A 22,861-nucleotide genomic window follows, 5' to 3' on the forward strand; every position below is an offset into this window, starting at 1 on the left:
ATCAGACTAACGGTAACAAGATCAAAAAGACATTTCGGTGATCAACTTTTCACTTTTGCCGAAGGTTGCCTGTCAGAATACCTGGGCAAATACAAAAATGAACGTGGCAGAGAAATGTCGGTGCTAACGTCACAAAAGGACATTACGAGCGTCACCACTTCGGGAAAAAGAAATATGTAAGGTATTACTGCACATAGTGACAGGCAAAAAAACAAGTCGAGTGAATTAGCATTGCAGCACAAGAGATGAGTGGATTCAACCAAACTGAACTTACCAAATCAAACGTTCCAATGGAAGGCAAACACTTACAAAGAAAGAAAAGTACCGAATTAGGATGGAATAGCGAGAGACAGCCATGTACCAAAATGTAGCCGACCAGAGAAGAAAATAAATGTACAAAAAAGAGAATACAAGTTGTGAAGAATATGAATAATTTTGTTATCAAAACAATCCTATAGCAGGTAATGATACACAAACAATCTAATCTCGCGCCTCAATATATTTAATAAACTTAAGACAGCAACATAAAGTTTAAGCTGGTGCGTGAAGCCACTGTCTCGTGGCTTAATTCCCGTTTAATAAATGTTTAAGTTTCCGGTCTAACCGTCTGATTACATACAGTAATTATGTATTATACAAAAAAATTTCAGACTTGAAAGAGTTAAATATGTTTGAAATTCAAAATCTAAAAGAATCAGAAATGATATTAATTGAAACTTGTCATTTCACTCTCACCAGATACAAGAGAACTCGGAATCAGAAGATGAGAGATGTACTCCTTCAGAAGATTCGGAAGACGTGGAACTTGTAAGTCAGGGATTTCCTTACTTTAATCAAAGTAATGTACATGAGAAGCAATCGATCAAGTTATGAATGTCAGTAATGTAAATGGAAAATGTATTTTAGTGACGGCCAACATTTCTGACTTGAATTTCGTACTTATGCCGGTCTTCATTAGCAAATTTTGTTGGCTTTACGTAACTTACAAATACGATCATATGCTGCTCCTTTTTGCGGCACCTCCAAATAGAGTCTCTCTGAAATATCACCAATATACACCTCTAATGTCCCTTTTATCACCATATTCCTAAACATTGATAATTTTTCAAACAATTTAGTCAGATAGGAGAGATCAAAAGTATAATCTCTCTGACTTGTAAATGTCATATGGTTTGTTTGGTTATGTCGCCAGATTTTCTCTGTTGTACCATGTTGCTCACTCATCTTTTTATTTCATTTTGTCTGTAGTATTTCACATGCAGTGAACACAGTGATAATGCCCTGCATAATGTTCTTTCCAAATTAAAAATTCCAAAAGACGGACCTCACCATGTAATTTCAATATCTGGTGGAACAGAGGAAGAAGTGTACTTCGACGATAGTCTAAAACGCAATCTCCTGCCAGATTTGGAAAAGGTTAATCAGTATTGAATGTCGAGTGATATTTCCATTGCAGTCTATGATAATTTTCTTGCCAGATCGAAAGGTTGTAGTTAGTGGGTCAAGCTCGACCGGTGGAATACTCTTGATGTTATTGTCCGACCCCAGTCGTTGAAAACAACAACTTCGCGACGCGTTTTCATAACGGTATTTTTGTTTTTGCAACCCGACGAGAGCTTTGACGTCTTTGGCCGAGACCGCAGCAAATCTTCTAGATTTCGCCGGTACCGCTTCCATCGTTACTAGTAACAATTTGTTCCGTTCGTGCCGAGATATTAGTTTCACTAAGATAATAAAATTCTGATTCCAAATGTTCAAAATAAACACAGTTTTGCTAATCGCAATAATTATTTTTCTCCCCAGATAAACAAACCGCTTCAATATTTATTATTATTCAGGAGCGGACGAGAACATTTACTAATAGAAAGTAGTACGGGATAATAACTAATTTGCATAATTTAGCGTGAAATAATTTCTTAACCATGGTTTTCGATGTACACATTGTTTAGTGGCTTATGATCTGTTGTCAATATGCTTTGCAGATGACAAAACACGTGAAACATTTTGCTGAAAGTAAGCTGTTAGTAAATATTTAAAAGCAGTGATAATTACCTCAATCGAAAGCTAAAATTCAAAAGTGTCACAAATGTTTAGAACATGCAAAAAAAAAAAAAAGATGCACTATATAAACTCTGTCTGTGAAAATGCCAACTTTATTTCGCTTCCAACAGATTGGTAATCCTGTGACATATGTAAAAATAGTGCCAAAAGTCACTTTCGATTGTTTTAAAACATCTTAGTACTAATTTGCATATTTAACAAACTTTTCTAATTAGGGATATATCTTGATTGACTTGGTGAAAGTCGACGAACCCTGCTATTTATATTAAAGAAATATGATATTAATGAAAGTTGTTTAGCATTTTTATATCAGCAAGTTAATAATTTGCATATTAAACTAACTTTCCCAATTCGGGATATACTGTAAGACTGGAAGGAGTCTGAAAAAGTTTATGAAACTTGCTATGTATATTAATGAGACAATTATGCCGAATTAGTAAAATATATTTTTCGTTTTCATGTCAGCTGATTGATAATGCTATATCTTATGAGTTTTTACAGTTTGGCATATATGGCTTGAAGGACTTGACAAAAGGCACTTACACTTGCTATATAAAGTGGTTATACAATGACAGTAATCAAAGAAATTTAAAATTTCGTTTCAGCTAATTATATATATATACTTAATGACCTGTAATTTGAACTAATCTGTTGTGAAGTATGTTTATGATGTTGATCATAACACTTCCAATGTCGTTGCAAACATGTGGCAAAAGTTCCGATTTACAGACACTTGCAATTTATACTGAAATACGTGAGAATTTTTAGTAGATTTCTAGTTTAAGGGTGAGACTTTGCCAGAGCGTTTTTAAGTGTGATGTCTTCGCCAGGTCGCAGGTGCCGTACGTTGTGAGTTCCAATTCGATCGTAAATCTACTGGATTCTTGCGAACATTGCTTTCAATTTCCATAGAATGTACCTTTCGCATAAGTGCTTTTTGTTGACAAGGTTGGTAAAAAGGAGAGATTTGACACACTTGTGTCAAAGAACACAGATGGTGAATATCTTATATACAATTAATTTATTGCATCGTGTCTCTTTATTCGTAGATATTTTCAAACGAACAAAAAACTCTAATTGTTACATCTGGTGTGGATCGTGGGGTGGTCCATTACGTTGGTGAAGCATTAAAGAGTCTGGAATGGCGCAAAACAAAAACAACAACGTGTTTAGGACTTTTGACGGAAGACAGCGAACGTCATTTTGAGTCAACAAAGAGCACTGATGGAATAGTAATGAAACCTTCGGTAAGAGGTATATCAACAATTACAAAAGCTGCATCTGTGTAAGGCAGAATAACACACACATTTTTAGGCTGGTCTGTCCCTCCAATCTCTATGTTATGTAATGTTTCCTTGTATATTCTTCTTCGAGACCCAAAATATAGTAGAGCGCAGCGAGAGCGAGGGAAAGTGTAAGTATAGAGTTTATACAGAGTTTTGAATATAATTTCTCCGAATCACTGAGCTTTTAAAATGAGCCTTCCGGTTGTATACATTCATTTTGAGAAGGTTTTCATAGGTTTCGTGAAGCCAAAACTGCTTTGATCATAAAACCTACTCGACAAAGGGCTTCAATGAGAAGATGATCACCTCCTGACACATAAGTTCAAGAATTTAGTTTTAAATGAGAATTTCAGATCACGCTTAGCAACTGGACTTGATTATTGATGATCGAAGCACATCAAAACATCGAAGCACATCAAAATCATCGAAGCACATCAAATCACGCCATAATGAGCTACACTAGTTCTTTTTAACACAATTCAACTACATCAACGAATTCCTCTATTAATTGTACTATTAATAATTATTTTCATTCTCCCCAAATCTGCTAGTCATCACAACCCGCCAATCCTGATTAGTTCCAAGTTGATCCATTTGTTAAACCTACAGAGAATATTTTTATTAGCTGATCACATTCATTGATCGCGTCGACTTGTGGCAACATTTGATTCAAAATTGTGATTCCACCTAAGGTCATAAAATGAGACTAACAAAAACTGTAATCATCCTTTTTGGTCCATATTGTCTCAATGATGAATACCAGACTTTGGTCTTTATACGAGGTTATTATGAAAACACCGCAAAAGATTCACGAGGACATTGACGCCGAGCATCGCTGCGCCAATGTCCTCGTGCATCTTTTGCGGTTTATATTTTCGTAATAACCTATTATTATACATCTTACGTTTGTCACCGGGCATCAAATTGTCAGAGTAGTGACTGTTTCGTGCAATGTCAAAATTTTTCTTCCGTTTATAGCGCAAGTGTGGAACGCTATCTCGGACGCGCTTCTGCAAGTTCTGGATGTGTGTTAGTCTGGTTCCCTGCCCCCTTTCTTGAAAAGGGTCAGGTATGCGCCATTCTATTCACGGCACTGATTGGACGACACTATGGAACATGTCGATTGGCTAAGGGGAGCACCTGCGTCTGCTGCGTCCGCTGCAGTGTTATATGTTATTTCAAATTTCAAAAACAAACAAAGAAATAATTCGATTCTGTCATTCGGATGACGTACATGTACGCTCTTTCACAAATATATCACCTTGTACGACGTTTTGCATAATGAAACATTGATTTTTGAAGACTTGTGTAATGTTCATGTAACTGCCCCTCCTACTTTGTTGCTGAGTTACTGTCAAGGGCGCAGTCATTTCGAACATTCCAGCCTGACATCACGCGCCACGCGCATCCGCCATTTTGCCCAAAATCTGGGCAAAATGGCTGCCGCATACCTGACCCTTTTCGTGAGTGTAGCGCAGCCAACGGTAGAAAGGGGGCAGGGAACCAGACTAGATGTGTGTGTGCACTACACACGCACGTACAGACGCGCGCGAGGCATGTTCTGGCACTCTTCCAATGAGTCCCTTGAAACCATGGTCGGCTGGCTCAATGTGGTGTATGTAATCTTGAGCATGTGAGTTTAATCGGCTAAGGTGGTTGCGATTGGAATGCACAGCGTCGCCAGTGGCAGATATGGGAACAGTGAGAATCGTACGCATGAAGCGAAATAGCTCTTACTTTTAGTATATTGACCGTAGACATCAAAACCTGAACTGTAAGAATTCAATTTAATGCGCATGCGCCTGATTGTCGCCGATTTTTCTCCCCTACCACCACTTGCGGCGCTGTGCATTCCAATCGCTACAGACACCACGCGCCGCGCCGTAACTCGATTATACTGAGGATTTACACCACATCGCGCCAGCCAACCATGCTTTAAAACCGTTCAACAGTGAACACGCAGATACAGCCGCGGGAGATGGGGCGCCTGGAAACCGTACGTGTTACGGAAGGGCGTTCCGTACGGCTTTTTTAGCGCACGAAAATTATATTGTTCTCGATGGTAGATTTATAATAATTGTCGTTATTGAGAAGAAGATTTATATTTGGAGGGGATAATGTTATTGACAATGACTTGTTGCAGAGAGGAGGCGATAGGTATGCAACAAGAATAAAAAATCCGAACCAACAACACACCCATTTTCTGTTAGTAAAATCCCGCAAAAAAGATTTTTGGTTTCAGAAAGGAAGGTTAATTCGTCAAAAACTTCAAGACTATTTGGCAAAAGCCGCTGCAAAAGCTCGAGGTACGTACATTGTCACACTTGATGGATGTTTGTTATGTGTTTTAATTACTAATTATCTGCTAATTTGCATGCTTCGTGAGTGTTGATTCGTGAAATCAGGCTTTAAGTGCGCGTTTATGATTAAACTTTCGATGATTTATCGGCAGTGTCTCCGAATGAAATCAGGTATCAAGTGTTTCTGAAGTTTGATGTACATTGTTTACAAATAACAAGATCCCCAAGTGCACAAACTGCAATATCCTTTAAATATAACTCAATTTTTAAAGACTTTTAGCTCAAAATGACATCTGCAACAAAGGGTATCCGCTATTTGGTAGTATCCAATAGCTTTACGCGACATCACACTTAACCAACACAGTGTTTCGTAGCAATATTTCTCATTAAAGATGAAAAGGAAGCCCCCTCATATTTTTAATTTATAAAAAGCAGAGAATATAAACTTGAGAATGGTAGCAATATTGTCCTCGAAGGATGAAGTGGGTATATATTTGCGGTAGGAAATGTCAATTTTGGTATCAATGACAAACATTATTTAAGGTAAAAATTGTGACATTATTTTCTGAGGTTTAACATTTCAGGCGAAACAAGAGTATATGTTTAAAAATAACTATTTTATTTTGCATTATCTATCCTCAATCAAAAATTGCATTGGTTTGGAAAGACTGATACTCAAAAGAGTGATAAAAAATCAAAATAAGCAAAGTAACTTGAAATGCCCCTATCCAAAATTTAAGAATGCGCTGCACCCAACACAGTGACTTTCGTAAAAAATTACTTTTTTGCAAATATTCAATTGTAATTAATTTGTTGACCCAAGATTAAAATATTGGCTGGATTCACTATTTAGCTTGGCAAACAGTCGTAAGTTGCGTGATAAAGAAGTGTTAATTTATGCAAATGTATGCTTTTCTCCAAATTCCAACATTTCAAAAGAATTAAACTTCACTCTGGCTGGGTAAAATTTTCTGAAATTTTCACATTATGTTTTAAAATACTATATAACAAAACGACTATTTTGATAAAGTTCTTACATTTTGAATAAGAGGTATTTTAATTTTGCTAATCAGAATTTTAATTACTTTTTTAGTATCAGTCTTTCAACCAATAACATTTTAGAAAGAGGATAGATACTGCAAAACAAAATAGTCGTTTTTTTTCTACATATACTTTTCTTTTGAGTAAAATATAACAATTTAGAAAATAAGTGTCAAGGTTTTGACTTAAATTAATATTATCATTTTTTTAATACCAAAATCAAGTTTTTACCCTAAATATACACCCCTTTATGTAAATTATTGCTACCATACTAAACTTAAGGTTCTCTGCTTTTTGAAAATATATACTATGAGAGGGTTTCCTTGTAATCTTTGATGAGAAATGTAGCTTTGAATAAAACTGTGTTGGCAACATGCAGCGCCACCTTAAGAACTTGATTACTAACTTACTAAGCAAAAGTCTTTTTTGATAGTATTTGAAGAGCATAATGTGAAAACTTGAATTTCACAAAATTTGACCCGGTCAAAGTGAGGTTAAATTCTTTTGAAATCTTAGAACCTGGTGAAACGTGGAGCCAGGAATTCTGGTGCATCAAGTTGCACTTCTTTCTTACCCAACTTGCTACTGTTTGATAAGCTAAAAGGTGAACCCAATTAATATTTTAATCTTCGATTCACAGATTGCTTAAAATGGAATTAATCTTTGCAAAAAGTGATTCTTAGCAAACTTTGCCGTGTTACGTACGACGACATCTGAAGTTAAGTGTAGGGTATCCGTCTAATACGAGCAAATATTGCTGTACCAACCCCTTATTTCAAAATTATTGTAATTGCAGCCTTCTTGAAAATGTCTGGCACTGTCCTGTAGCGACAATTTTCTCCTAACATCCTTTTTTTCAGCAGAAGATCGTTCTATCGTACTTCTGTGCGTTGGAGGCGGAGTTGAAACTATAAAGGAAATTGCTGACTGCTTAAGATGTAAATATCCAATCCCGGTTGTACTCTTCAAAGGAAGCGGTGGGGCTACCGATTTTGTTGACAACATCACAAATGGGGGTCAAAAACTTATTATTACACGGTGAGGATGAGCAAAGCAAACGTTTTAGGACAATATTTGTTTTCCAGTACTATGGTGGGGACAGCTTCAACGTATCAAAACAGAACTCACGCGGGATGTGGTACACATTTTGTTTTCTCGCCCTTTCGTATCTAGAGGTGTATGATTATATTCACCACATTGTATTATCATGTATGTCAAAGTTAATCGTGCCATCTAATTCGCATACCTGTTTAAGAAACTTTATTTAGATTATGAAAAATGTTTGTCAATATTGTAATATTTTTTATAAAGGCACAGCGAAGATATTTTCAAGAAGATGATTATTGAAAAGTTCCGAGAAGACCTGTACGACAGAGTCGAGAGCTACCGAGGAGAATTATCCGGAGAAATGGAAGATGACGTCTGGAAAGATATTGCAGAAATTTGCGCTTTTCAGATTCGGTAATAACCCTTTGTTCCACCTGCCATAACTAGGTTTTCATTAATAGAGAATAATTGATGTTTCAAATGTGAAGTACTAGAGCAAATATTGAGTAATTGGTATGATTAATATGTAAAAAAAGCTTGTAATTGAGTTGTACGGAATGTAATTTTGTCTTTCAACGACAGTGTAATCAACGGAGATGCCTTGCCGAAAATACAAAAATCATCCCAGAAGGTGTCAGACAATTTACTGAGTAGAATAGTATTTTGTTTCGTTATTACTATTGAAAAAGGAACAGATGGCGGAGTCTGTGCAGTTGCCCTCCTAAATAGATTGTAGTTCATGTATAAGATTGTCGATGGTTATAGATTGAAATTCACCAGGCCCAGTATCAATAGCTCCCTTGAAAGCACGGCGTGCGTAAATGAAAAAGGCTGATTGAACCCATTTATTCTTTCATGATACTTTTTGCTCAGTTGCACGGCATCTTCTATAATTGATTTTTGTGAGCTTGTCAAGTCAGAAGTACAGCAAAAGAAGTAGAAATTCACTTAGTCTTCAAGCGTTATCGTGCCGTAGCGATTAAGCACTTCATTGACATAGAGTGTTCTAATTAGATAGCGAAGCTACTGCTGTGAACTGCAATAAAACTGTTTACACTAATTAGTTTCAACTGTAGCTAGCTGGCAAAGTCGACAACATTAACAGAGTCAGATGACACAAGATAGGCTTTGACTCTGCATGTGGGCAGTCAAAATAAAGTAACGGAAACTGCCCAGCTTTAACAAACTACACTAACACGCCAATCTGGTTTGAAATATTTTATTGCAGGAAAATAAATATACTGGTTACACAAAAAGATTCAAATTGTTACAATATATCAACACTGGCAAGTAAATGGGCACCTTCTTGCGCATGAGAACAGACAACTAACATTACTTTCAAACACACAATTATCTTAACTTTGAAAAATAAAAATAAATCGACGTATCTTAACTTTGAAAAATAAAAATAAATCGACGTTTGTCGAAAAGTTAAGTGCTGTAACCCACTTTATCACACAGAGACAAAGTCTCTCTCTCTCTCTCTCTCTCTCTCTCTCTCTCTCTCTCGCTCTTCTCTCTCTCTCTCCTCTCCTCTCTCTCTCTCTCTCTCACACACACACACAAACACACACACACACACACATACACAAACACACGCAATAATATACTAGTATTTTCCGGTTACAGTTTTACATGAAGTAAGCTTTGTAATAACAGGGTCTGTTTTGGCTTACCGGTGCATGTTAAAAACTATATTACTAAATAATTTGTATCACAGTAAAACTCGACAGGATCATCAGCACTAATCGTTGTTATCGCTTCATACACTGCTACAGGCACGCTATCATGTGAAATAGGTAGAAAGTAGTCCCTATTTAGCATGGTCTTCAGTTTGTTAAAACACCGTTCTGTCGGATTGAACTCTGGCGAATAATACGTTGGTAAGAAAACAAGAAAGCAAGTTCGATTCCAAGATCTTGAAGCCAGTTGTATGTAGCCTTTGACCCTCATTTCAAACCAGTTTGGCGTGTCTATGTAGTGTGTTATAGCTGGGGAGTTTCCGTTAGTTTAGTTTGACAGCCCACATGCAGAGGAAAAGCGGATCTGGTGTCATCTGACTCTGTTAATCATCGACTTTGCCAGCTAGCTACAGTTGAAACTAATTAGTGTAAACAGTTTTATTGCAGTTCACAGCAGTAGCTTCGCTATCTAATTCTGAAAACGGTTGTACTGATTTCTATCCGATGGGGATGTGTTTATTATTCTTATTTAGCATACTTGTTCGCAAGTCTTCGACCTTTGACTTGGTTGGAGAGTATATAAAGTAATAACCAGGCCCTTTCCCTTAGGCCTATCTTGCCCTATCATTCAAATGTGGCGTTCCTCCGGCGGTATCTTAACATTTTCTACTTATATATTCATTTTTCCTACTTTGATCAAGCTAACGTTCTACGATCACCGTGATAAAATACACGGAGCAGCTGTTCATGACTTCAGTGCCGTCGTACGTCAAGCTGCGGAGACGTCAAAAGTCTATGAAGAAAGTGTAGGTGCCAAGGAGATCATTCTAAAGGCTATCGCCAGAGGTGAGATCGTCTTCCCGCATAAAAAGTCGCAAAGTCAGAAGGGAATATTCACTTATCTCGACAATCTGAATTTATTATTCGCATAGACTCAGTGATCGATCGAGATAAAAAGGTACTGCGAGAATTCAAACACTGGTATGCTCCTCCTTGATATGTTAAAATCTTACACATCCAATCAAATATGGTCAAACGTCAAATGGGATCGAATGACATAGATTGTTTTTACATAAATGTCAATAATTGACCACAAAGCAAGTTTGATCGCTGAAGACAGTACAGACAAATGACTAAACATTATCAGTAATATGTATACAACCGACTCCCATAGTGCATGCTAGTTTGTCTCATTAGACAATGTTGATAGAAAGACAGCGCGTGTGATTACACAATTTTTGCAAATCGTTGTGAAGCTATTCGTCTTCAGTAATCGTACCTCCCGAGGTGATTTAATTGGATTTTCAAAACGCGAAGATCAGCATCATGCGGGTTTGCAACACCGTTGTCAAACATGTATCATATTGCGAGATTACTAATTTCTTGCCCAATGAATTATGTAAGAGTCAAGACGTGTTTATTGAAAGAGATCATTACTTCATTATTTTAATATTATATCATTGTTGTTGTTCAATTTCTCAGTCCAGTCGAACAGAACAAGTGATGAAAAGTTTACTCCTCAGGCATCGAAGGTATGCCGAGATGTTTTGCTGAAATTACAATTTAACCAGTTTGATATTTTGATATTCACTTGGGCATCAAGCAAACATTGTGTGCTACGGTTTTAAGATATGTATCATGTGATCGATTACAACCAGTGCAGTGTGTGAAAATGTGAGCTCAATTTTTAACAGGACAATTTAATCGCTTTTGGATCTAGGGTTGCGTATTTGAATCTATTGAATCTGTACTGGATTTTTCTGCTTGTGATGACTTATTTTGCTAGAAGGTTATGCAAATTGATTGGTGCTTGGAGTGATTATTTCGCGATTTCCTCTTGTAGGGGACGTATCCAAATTCTAACTGTAAAAAGTACCTGTAACTCAGTTATTCAACCCTTCGTTGTAGAGATAATTGTTGGACATTTCATTTTGGCTCCATCATCCAATGAGCGATCAATTCTGTAGGAAGCACATATATCTTATGACGTAAAATATTTAATGGGTGAACATCTAATAATTTATCTTTCATTTTGCAGAGAGAGGAACAAGAAGAAAAAAGGATGTGGCGCGCACTGAGAAACGAAAACATACGCGGCATTACTGCCCTATTTAGCGAGGATTTTAGAGCAACAATCAATGTAAATAAACAAATAATTAAAGAACGACGCAAGATGAAGGTAATGTTGCAGTAATTATGACTGATTACATTCAGGTACCGAAAATGTTGATAGTGCTCAAAAGTTGAGATGGCCTTTGTGTCGACAAGTTGCATTTTGTTACTTTTAGTGTGACTACATTGAATAGCAATTGAACGAACATTGGCAGGCGAGAATATTTGCGGGCAAACAGCTAATGAGCCGGTCTTTTGTCATCAGCATCAGCTCTTATCGACGGCGAACAGATTGTTTCAAATTACTTTAAATATTTGTGAGAATCCAGAAAAAAAATCGCTGGGGTTAACAAAAAACAAGGACGGGGTATCTAACATAAAAAATCGCTAGGGGTAAATAAAAATGGAGTGGGTACTGTGGTAGATATAGAATAAAATCGCCGGAGTAAATGAAAAAGGAGAGGTGCATCCACAAAAAAATCTGGGGGTAATGAAAAAATGAGGTGGGGGGGGGGTAACATCAAAAAAAAAACCGCTGGGGTAAAAAAGGTGGTACTATTGTTGTGGTGCATCCAAATTAAAGAAAATCGTTTGTATCATTCTATTTGATCCATCAGGATCAAATATATAGGATCCATCAGTTTCAAAATTATTTCAGATATTTGTGGTGATCCGGGAAAAAGGCTGGGGCAAATAAAAATGGGAAAATCCAGAAAAAACACAGAGGAGAGAAAAACCGGAGGTTATCACCATTCACTTTGGGAAAAATACGAGTGTATCATGATGCAAAACTTTTCAGTGGCTTTATGAATGTCAGGAAAAAAGAAGAGATATAAAAGGATACTGAGAAAAAAAACGAGCCGTGCTTGTTGAAAATGTGGAGTACTTGTTTGGTGGGAAAAATCAAGATAGGGTCGCTACCACTCAAAATTTGTGGAGTGGGTGGACAAATAAACAAAACTTCGGGGTGGTCTTGGCTTGGTATCCTGGGTTTTTTTCCGGGATCATTTCGGCGAACTGCAAAAAAGAAGGGGGTGATCCTTTAGCTCTCTCATTGTTTTGGGTCAAGTACAAAATGAATGGTGATCCCACAGCTCACTCATTATTTTCAATATAGAGTCGATGGTGTACTTTATAATGACCGAAGAAAGTTGACAACAAGGTAACTAAACTCGAAACAGCTAAATTCCTCATAATTCCACGAGCACTAGGTCGTGTATTAAGAAAGTGAAGGGTTATCAATCGTTTGTATCCGGATGTTTCGTGTTTTATTTCCCTGCGAACTGTAAGGCAGGCGGCCATATTAATCACTTACATTAGTTGTATGCGATGCAATTGTGACTGAGAGTCACAGATTGCCGAGATCCGACGATAAGGGATGCTCGTAAAGGTTTCTCAACGCTGATGCTTCCCGTATTGAAAGCTGATGTAAGTACGATTCAGACTTAACAGTTTTACAGACTGGTTAGTTACAATGAAGGAAAAGGCAATGAAAATGTTTATGATCAAAAGTTGTTGAGATTGCCATATTTTAACAAATACAGAAATTATTAACATAAGATAACATATGAGACCAAACTAGTTTTCAGGGATGCGGTAGGTTGGAAATGAGGGGCAAAAGACACAGGCATTCCTATTGCTGCATGTGGATGCAGCCATACCATTCCCTTTACAACATACTTATTCACAGAGTTGTGTTCAAGTTCCATATTGTACTGACTATCAGAGGAGGATAACAGAAGCAAATCAAATCAAATTATATAAGAATAAATGCTGTTGAGTAGATTTTGCTGAGCATGGCTGATTGTAATATTTCGCCCTATATTTGGTATCCGGCCAAGGCATATTTTGAAGTAAAGTCAACATTAACACTGCTGACAATATATGTTACCTTTTCTGCATGAACTTTTCTTTTTTAAATTGTAGTATAGTTGCACTTCAAACAGATTAACAATTATTTTTATGTCAACCCATAATTTTATATCACAAAGACAGTTATTCTGCCCTAATTTTTATTTTTCAGTCATCACAAGATGATTGAACAAACTGGAATGTTTGAATATGTTAAACTCAAACAATAAATCCTTGGGTCACAGATTAAATTCAATTTTGAAAAGAAATTACTTTTAAACACTTTTAACATATATTAATCATCTTTTGGGTTATTTGGGTCCATAATCTACCTCATGCTCCTATATCATCAACTATTTGCCAACAACTCCATGCCGACAACCAATTACCTGACCTGGCCACGCATTAGAGAAGCTACAGCGTCATTGACGGTATTTTTCTCATATCCTTTTATATATCTTCTTTTTTTCTGACATTCATGAAGCTACTGTAGTTTTGCGTCCTAATACACTCGTATTGTTTCCAAAGCTGAATGGTGATAACCTCCGTTTTTTCTCTCCCAAGTGTTTTTTTCTGGATCTTCCCAATTTTATTTGTTCCAACCCCTTTGAAACTGTATTCTCTCACCCTTCACTTTTTTTCTGGATACTCACAAATATTAATCCTACCCAATTTTTATATTCACCAGCGCTAACCCTCCTCGTTTTTAATGACACAAACGATTTTCTTTAATTTGGATCTACCACTAGAATAGTACCCTCCTATTTCCCCCCCCCCCTCGTTTTTTTCAATACCCCAAATGGTTTCTGCATGTAACCCTCTTTTTTATTAACCCGGCGATTTTATTTCTCTATCTACCACAGTACCCTCTCCGTTTTTATTAACCCATAGCGATCTTTTTTATCTTGGATGACCCCCTTCGTTTTTTTTAACCCAGCGATTTTTTTTCTCGCTTGTCACAAAGATTTGAATTAATTTTGAAACAATCGGCACGCCTTATTTTTTTTGGTCAATCTCTTTCACAAATTTTGAGTGGTAGGACCAGAGATCTTGCGGTTGGGAGCATTGACATTGAGTGTATGCAGTTTTTATCTTTTGTTCTCCTTTGTTAAAAATGCCAATTAATTTAACCGTAACTTGGAACAATCTACTTGATTGAAGACTCATGGAGTTCCTTTGCTTATGAGGTGACTTACAAATTTACAGCTAAACTTACTTTTGTTTATTCTCCATTAGATCAATTAGCGCTATCTTACTTAGTCACTCTATATAATGTTTACAACGGATCGGTATCACAGCTATTGATTTGAGGAAATTCACCTGCCACTCTATACTTCATTAGTATTATTTTCCCTAAATCAGGGAAGTTGGTGAGACCCGACAGCGAATGGGAAAATCGAAATTAAACAAGTCATCGTTGATGACACAGTCCCCGCTTGTCCATTTTGTTATAATCTTTGGTGTCTAGGTAGCTGTGGTCTCGGTCGCTGTGGAATGACATTGATGCAACGGGTGCATCAGGCCTGTGACTTGCATAATAAAGTAATCTGAGGAACGTTCAATAAATGACTCATCTCTGCCGGTAATGACCACTGAAGGAACTTTTGATTACATCACACATAACGATGCCCTCACTGCCTCTAGTGTCATGACGGCACATACTATACACATGGTTTGGTGGAATTTTCGAAATGCTATGGGATTGGTATGTTGTTGTAATCAGCCATCAGCCATTTCGGATCATATAATGGAACAATTTAATGTGCACAAGAATGCAGCCATAGTATTTTTTCTTCGTATCACGTTTGAACAAAATCAGTCCATCGAGGGACATTGACCTATGTTTATGTTTCAAGGACATATAAAAATCACACCAAAATTGAAATCAAATGGCTGTCTATTGACCATATGGATCATAGCACAAAATTAGTAGACATGCATATGTATGCCATAGTACTTTATCTTTGTACCAAGTCTCAACAACATTGGTTAAGGAATATTTGCATATGATTAAGCCTCAAAGACATGAAAAAATCAAAAAAGACCATCGGGCAGAGATATTGGAAAAAAATTTACAATCTGGCAGCCATATTGGAACATGTCACGAAGTAAATTGATATATGTATGCCATAGTGCTTGATCTTTGTGCCAAGTTTGGACAAAATGGGTGTAATGACCTTTGAATTATGCTTCAAAGACATGCAAAATTCCAAAAAATGGCAGTTCTGCAGCCATATTGGTACCTATCGCAAGGTTAATTGATACATGCATATGCATGCCATAGTACGTGCTTTGCCTTTGTGCCAAGTTTGAACAAAATCGGTTCAAGGATGTTTGAGTTACGGTTCAAAGACATGAAAAAATCGCAAAAAAATGGCCACCTGTCAGCCATATTGGATCATTTCACAAATAAATTGGTGTTCATATGAAGGGCATACTGTTTTGCTTTTGTGCCAAATTGAACAGAATTGGTTCAAGAATGTCTGAGTTATGGTCCATAGACATGAAAAATCGCAACAAACAAGAGCAGTTTAAAATGGCAGAACAAATAAAAGATGCTGGGCAACAAGTTTAAAATGTATTCTTTTTTCAATTGGGTTTGCAGAAAGTTGGCTCAGCCAGGGAGTAGGAAATGAAGTTGTATTTTTATCTCAGTTTAGACAACGTTGCACAGATATTGATGTTCAGAATTGGCATGATCAGATAAATAGTTACAATAGATTAGCTACTTATACATTATTTAAGAATTCGCTTGTTTTAGAAAATTATTTTCACATTCCCATGAAACCAGTCTTTAAAAATGTATTTACATCCTTCCGTATATCGTCACATTCATTGAATATTGAAAGAAGGCGACACGAGGGTCTCGCCAAAGAACATAGAGTTTGTATTTGTGATAAAGTGTCAATTGAAAACGAATTTCATTTCCTGCTAGTTTGTCCTATGTACACAGAAATCAGGATAAAATACATACCCTGTTGCTATTACATTTTTCCAAATACCGATAACTTTACACAATTATTACAAAGTAAAAATTCTGATATTATCAGAAATTTATGTAGATTTTTGTTTTATGCATTCGAGACACGGAGTGAAAACTCCTAAGATATTGTAACAATTTTTTGCTTGTCGGAATTGTTTCTTTTTTCTAAGTGTTGACCTTTGACTGTATTATTTGTGTGGTATTTTGTATGGCACAAAGGGCCGGTGGCCTTTAGCGCAAATAAAGATAACAATTCAAAAATCGCAACAAAATGGCCGCCTCACGCCCATATTGGATCGTATCGCAATATAATTTGACATGCATGTGTAGGCCATAGTGTTATGCCTTGTGCTAAGTTTGAACAGAATCAGTTCGAGGATGTTTGAGTTATGGTTCAAAGACACAAAAAATTGCAAACAAATGGCCGCCTCGTGGCCATATTGGATCGTATCGCAAACTAATTTGACATGCACATGTAGGCCAAGTGTTATGCCTTTGTGCCAAGTTTGAACAGAATCTGTTCAAGGATGTCTGAGTTATGGTCCAAAGACATGAAAAATCGCAACAAAATGGCCGCCTCGCGCCCATATTGGATTATATCGCAAAATTATTTGACATGGATATGAAAGCCATAGTGTTATGCCTTTGTGCCAAGTTTGAACATAATCTGCTCAAGGATGTCTGAGTTATGGTCAAAAGACATGAAAAATCGCAACAAAATGGCCGCCTCGCGGCCAAATTCGATCGTATCACAAAATAAATCGACGTGCATCTGTAGGTCATAGTGCTATGCCTTTGTACCAAGTTTCAACGAAATTGGTTCAGCAGTGTCTGAGAAACTGTTGATGACGGACGGACGGACGGACGGACGGACGGACGGACGGACGCACAGACGGAACCCAATCTATAAGTCCCCGCCGGACTTCGTCCGCGGGGACTAATAAATACACGTGTTAAAGGTCTCTCACTGGATGCACCAGCTCACTGAGCTAGACTGACCCAGGCACAGTATGTACCTAGCGAGGGGCTGTGAGAGAGTCTAGATTGTAACACACCTCATCCGCAGTCTGTATTCTAATTCGCCAATTGATAGTCACGTGGGATGCGTTCTTTTTGTGCTGATCCACGTAAACGACATCATCAGGCATCATTCGTTTGAACTGTTGCCTGCCAGGCATCAGTTCTATAAAATGATGCCCGCTGACGTCAAAAACGATATTTGACGCGAACGCGGACCGGAATGTAAACAAAGATGTCGTCTGCGGGCCGATCGAAACGATAATCCAGAAATTTCTTGGTTTATCCTACTTTCCGAAGAAGAATTGAATGCTATGGTTTCCAACAAGGACTCGATACGGATAAAAAACTATAATCAAAGGTGAATTGAACGTTTTGCAGAAGTATTGCGGTCTTTTTAGGAAAAACTTTTCTTACTGAACCACTCCAACATATTACATCATAGACCTACATGCGACAAGTTTTGTGTATAGTACGTTCTTATGCATGGCTACGGATGAGGTGTGTTACAAAACACATATTGACTGGCATGAGGGCAACAGCATACGTCTTTAACCCCTCGGGCCTGTGAGTCACCCCCAAAAACAGACTGTTTCCCTCGGCCTACGGCCTCGGGAAACAGTCTGTTTTTGGGGGTGACTCACAGTCCCTCGGGGTACAGACGTATGCTGTTGCCCTCATAGCCAGTCAATATGTGTATACTGTTGTATGTGAAGTATTTTTTGAAAGTTGCTTTAAAACAAAACGTTATCCATCTAACCACCTTAAATTTGTCATTCCTTGGTACAAAAATGATCATACATAATGGCCTTTACAGAACTTTGTTTAAGATGCACTTCATTTGTAAGACAGGATGTTTCTGAAAATAGAAAAGGTTATCAGGAAGAACATGAGAGAGATGAACGACTGGCGAAATCCATCAACAAGTTCAACAAAATACTTCCTAATGAAGGTAGGTTAAAACAGAGTTTTGAAACTGTTGACCGTATCCTTAAAAATCACGTCTCTTGTCAAAATATGGTCAAGAAGCTCGGCAGTATTTTGAGAAATACAAGGCAACCAAGCTGAGAAACGTTCAATATTTATCCTAAAAGGGATACAGTCGTCTGAACTGCTCTCAAAGGTCGTATGGGACCCACACGACTAATGTAAACACTGTATCCAAGGTACGATGGTGATTGATGAAAGTTAAAGCATGTCTGTCATAATCTACATTGTATAATTTAAATGTTGCAGCTATGATGACGGGGTGCATCTAGATATCGTGCACGAAATACATTGTTTTAAACAAGAAACTCGCACTGGCACAGTTCCGACGACTGTTTCCCTTTACCAGCCACTGGTGACTGCAAATGAAAAAATAAGCCTTTCAAAATTTTCTTGACTTTCATTTTTTAGCTCCGCTGTCAGCGACGCGGAGCTTATCAAATAGGTCCGTCGTTGTCGTCCGTCGTCGTCGTCGTCCGTCAACAATTGCCTTCTCCTCTGAAACCGCAAGTCCAATTGCTTTGAAATTTTATATGCAGTTCACTTGGGGTGGCCTCACTTAAGTTTGTTCAAAGCGTGGTGAAATTTGCATATTTGTAGTTTTGGGGCATTTTTTGCTGTATTTGGTAAAAAAATCTTCTTCTTTGAAACCGCTTGTCCGATTGCTTTGAAATTTGATATGCCTTTTACTTAGGGTGACTTCAATCAGATTTGTTCAAATTGTGGTGAAATTTGCATAATTGTATTTTTAAGGCATTTTTTGTCGTTTTTGGTAAAAAATCTTTAAACATCTTCTTCTTCAAAACTACCAGTCAGACAGCTTTGATATTTGAAACATGGGTCCCTAGGGATGATCTATTTCAGATTTGTTAAAATTGTGCAGAAATGTGCAAATTTGCATTTAGGCAATTTTTGCCATTTTTGGTCAAAAAATGTATTTCTCAAAAGCACTGGTCTGATAGCTTTGAAATTTGGTATACAGGTTTGTACAGATGAACTAAGTAATATACATATTGACTTTCTGATGAAATCTGTAATTTTGTATTTTTGGGGCAATTTTTGCAATTTTTGGTCAAAAAATGTGTGTTTATAAAATACTCATCTGATAGCTTTGAAATTTGGTATACAGGTTTCTACAGATAAACTAAATGATATTTATTGAAATTATGATGAAATCTGCAATTTTGTATTTTGGGGCAATTTTTGCCATTTTTGGTCAAAAACTTTGTTTCTCAAAAACTGCAAGTCGATAGCTTTGATATTTGGTATACAGTTTCCAAGGGATTATTGTAATATATGATATATTGAAATTATGGTGAAATCTGCAATTTTTATTTTGAGGCAATTTTTGCCATTTTTGGTCAGAAAATTTTATTCTCAAAACTACTCTTAAGATAGCTTTGGTTGACATGTTTTTAGGGATGATCCAATGTGATATATTCTAATTATGATGAAATCTTCAATTTTGTATTTTTGCAGCTAATTTAGCCACTTTTTTCTGGCTGCTGAAATGTACTATCAAAGATTTCCACCTTCTTCATCAACATGTGTCAAAAATAGCTATTCTCTACATAAACACAGCGGAGCTATATCGGCCGCTAGGTCGCTTGTTTATGATACGACTGCAACATTTCAAACAAGCGAGTTACATGCACAAGCCAAGTTTGTCGTCTCCGAACAAAAAATACGGGATTTATTCTCTGGTCGTTCTACTTCACGACAACCCGCGTCTATGTCATCAATTTTGGTGCGTCGGACCTTTTTTTGCGTCGATCTTCGGTGTGCTCGTCAATGTAAACAAACAACATGGCGGCCGGTATTTTTCCCATGATCAAAATGTGTCTGACGTGAAAATGTCGTAAACATTAGTCATGATTATTAGAGTCTGACAAAATACATCAACTAGGCAAATTTTTGAGCCCTCGTGTTTCAGTTTTGTCGCCAATATGCATGGGGGTTCGTATTCGTATTGACCTCGCCGACGCCTGAACTTTCGACGCACTGTGTACTCTCATGCGGTAGACATACGGTTTCCACTGCAACAAGGGGGTCAAGTGCGGTGTCCATGCCTCCAAAAGTCATGTAATGAAATCGATATTTTCACAGAGTACGACAATAATAATCCGAATAATGTAAACACAAGAGTGTACCGCCTGTATATTTTGAACGAATTTGCGGAAACAACGAACTCGAAGCTGGTCGCGTTACCGTGAGTTCCGTAAGCACTGCAACCAGGGTCAGGCGCGACGTATAAAGTGTTCGCGCCGTCGAGATTCAGTCGATGTTTGTTCCCGAAAAATAGCGTCTCTTCGTCCGAGGTGAATTTCTAGGCCTATGCTATCTTTGAAATATTGTATAACTTTGCGTAAGGTACGTGTAGACCGAGAGGTCGTCTGGCATTTGCTCCATACACGAACGAACGTGAACGCTGTGTTCCTCGCTCACGCGACGGACGACTGGAAATGATTGACAACTTGCGCACGGCGTATTGATATTATTCCTAAAGTAGTTCAAAAGTTTAAACGCGGAATCGTCATGGAAAACTTCTTTTACTTTGCAAAAAATAACAAATTCTTGGCTTGTGCATGTGATAAGTATATTATTCCCTAATATTTTTCTTCGTTCAGCTCGGAAAATACGAATGACGTAATGACCGAGTCGAAGACTCGTGGTGACACGGTCATTACGTCACTCGTATTTTCCAAGCTGAACGAAGAAAAATATTAGGGAATAATATTTAATTATTTGTAGTGTTGGCACATGGCTGAAGTCAGGTCTCATCAGTTAAATTATATTCAAGGATTTCATTGCGGTTTTTGCCTCCCTTTTCGGGTATCGCTGTACTGATACTCATCTTTGTTAATTCCTTGACTCAGACCTGATATTACCGAGAACAATATGAGTATTTGTAGTTATTTCAATGATTTATGAGGCAATCGCGACATCTGCCACTCTTCACTAAGAAACACTAGCTCCGCTGAAAAACACCAACATTCAGAATTTATGCCAAAACCTGAGGTTTACCAATCTAGAGATCTCAGTGAACACTTTATGTTTTCTTGGAAACAATCACAAGTATTAGCTGTAACTGGTGACAATTATGTATGACTTTGCAATGCAGTGTCACCACCGCATTAAGTGCTACATTTTGTTAATAATTACAATTCCAAGGTAGGCTCAGAAAATTTGAATACAGTAGAAAGTCACGATTAAGATCGAGGGTAAAGATAGATAGATAGATAGATAGATAGATAGATAGATAGATAGATAGATACATAGATACATACATACATACATACATACATACATACATACATACATACATACATACAAACATACATACATACATACATACATACATACATACATACATACATACATACATACATACATACATACATACATACATACATACATACATACATACATACATACATACATACATACATACATACATACATACATACATACATACATACATACATACATACACACATACATACATACATACATACATACATACATACATACATACATACATACATACATACATTGATGGTTTCGCCAGTTTGATATGTTTAGGCGATGTTGACGTCGATCTATGATATAGAGACATCCGTTGTGTAACATACTAATACTCGCTGAAGATGAAGATGAATGTTAGGAAAAATTGTAATCTGCGCGAGTGTAATTACATGATGACTGCCTCTGCACATATAATTATTAGCGTGAATTTGATGTACACATCAACGTGTTGAGCTGCCTCTGCATGGAAAACGATTACCGTCACCCATGAACAAAATGTCATAACACTGCAAAGATGCTCGTGAATTTCTCTGTATCCCTTACTTTCCCTTATCGATTAAATAACTAAAGTTTCAAAAAGGTTACTTCAGAAACGAGTAAATGTGAAGACACTCAAGATGTCATCACCTAATAATACCGTTGCTCTAAAACCTTCAATTATTTGAAGCCATTCATAATGAAAGCCTTTACCTATAGCCACGAGTTCATTGGTAGTAAGCAAAAGTGAAAACAACATGGGAGCGGTTTTAAAACATAAAATAGTGATATTGTATTCCTGTACGCATGCGTGACAGAAAATACATAGGACGAATTGTCTTTTGAGTTACTATAGGCATCTCAGTTTTCTCCAAGAGAAGAAGCAAAACAAACCTGACAATACTAATTGACGTCTTTGTTGAAATTTTATTTTTGTCATTGATGGGCTCTTTAAGACTATGTGCTGTCAGAATGTAAATTTCCACTCGTTTTGGCAGTGATTCATTGCAGTGCAATCAACACAACGCTCATAGTCGTGTGAGCAGACTCTCTCCATAGAGTACTATCGCAGGGCAGTTACTAAAGTAAACAAACCAACATACCTCTCTGACATCAATTACTGTCTTATTAAAGATTTTTAGTCTACTACTTTTTGTGCACTTGTTTGTTTCGGGCCTCATTATAAACTAACTGCGTTTGCGTTCATAAATA

At 37.2% G+C, this 22,861-nt stretch overlaps 1 protein-coding gene across 1 annotated transcript in view; it reads left to right on the forward strand.

The window, feature by feature from the left end:
• The window catches only part of LOC139143335 (transient receptor potential cation channel subfamily M member 5-like), a 48,105-nt gene that overhangs the window by 1,791 nt on the left and 23,453 nt on the right, over positions 1-22,861 (forward strand). Inside the window, exons 3-6 of the mRNA XM_070713574.1 lie at positions 739-807; positions 1,249-1,416; positions 10,119-10,263; positions 10,900-10,949. Coding sequence (XP_070569675.1) covers positions 739-807; positions 1,249-1,416; positions 10,119-10,263; positions 10,900-10,949 — 432 coding nt within the window. The remainder of the gene's footprint in view (positions 1-738; positions 808-1,248; positions 1,417-10,118; positions 10,264-10,899; positions 10,950-22,861) is intronic.

The sequence above is a fragment of the Ptychodera flava genome, chromosome 1 (genome assembly GCF_041260155.1).
Source record: "Ptychodera flava strain L36383 chromosome 1, AS_Pfla_20210202, whole genome shotgun sequence".
NCBI classification, from domain to species: Eukaryota; Metazoa; Hemichordata; class Enteropneusta; family Ptychoderidae; genus Ptychodera; species Ptychodera flava.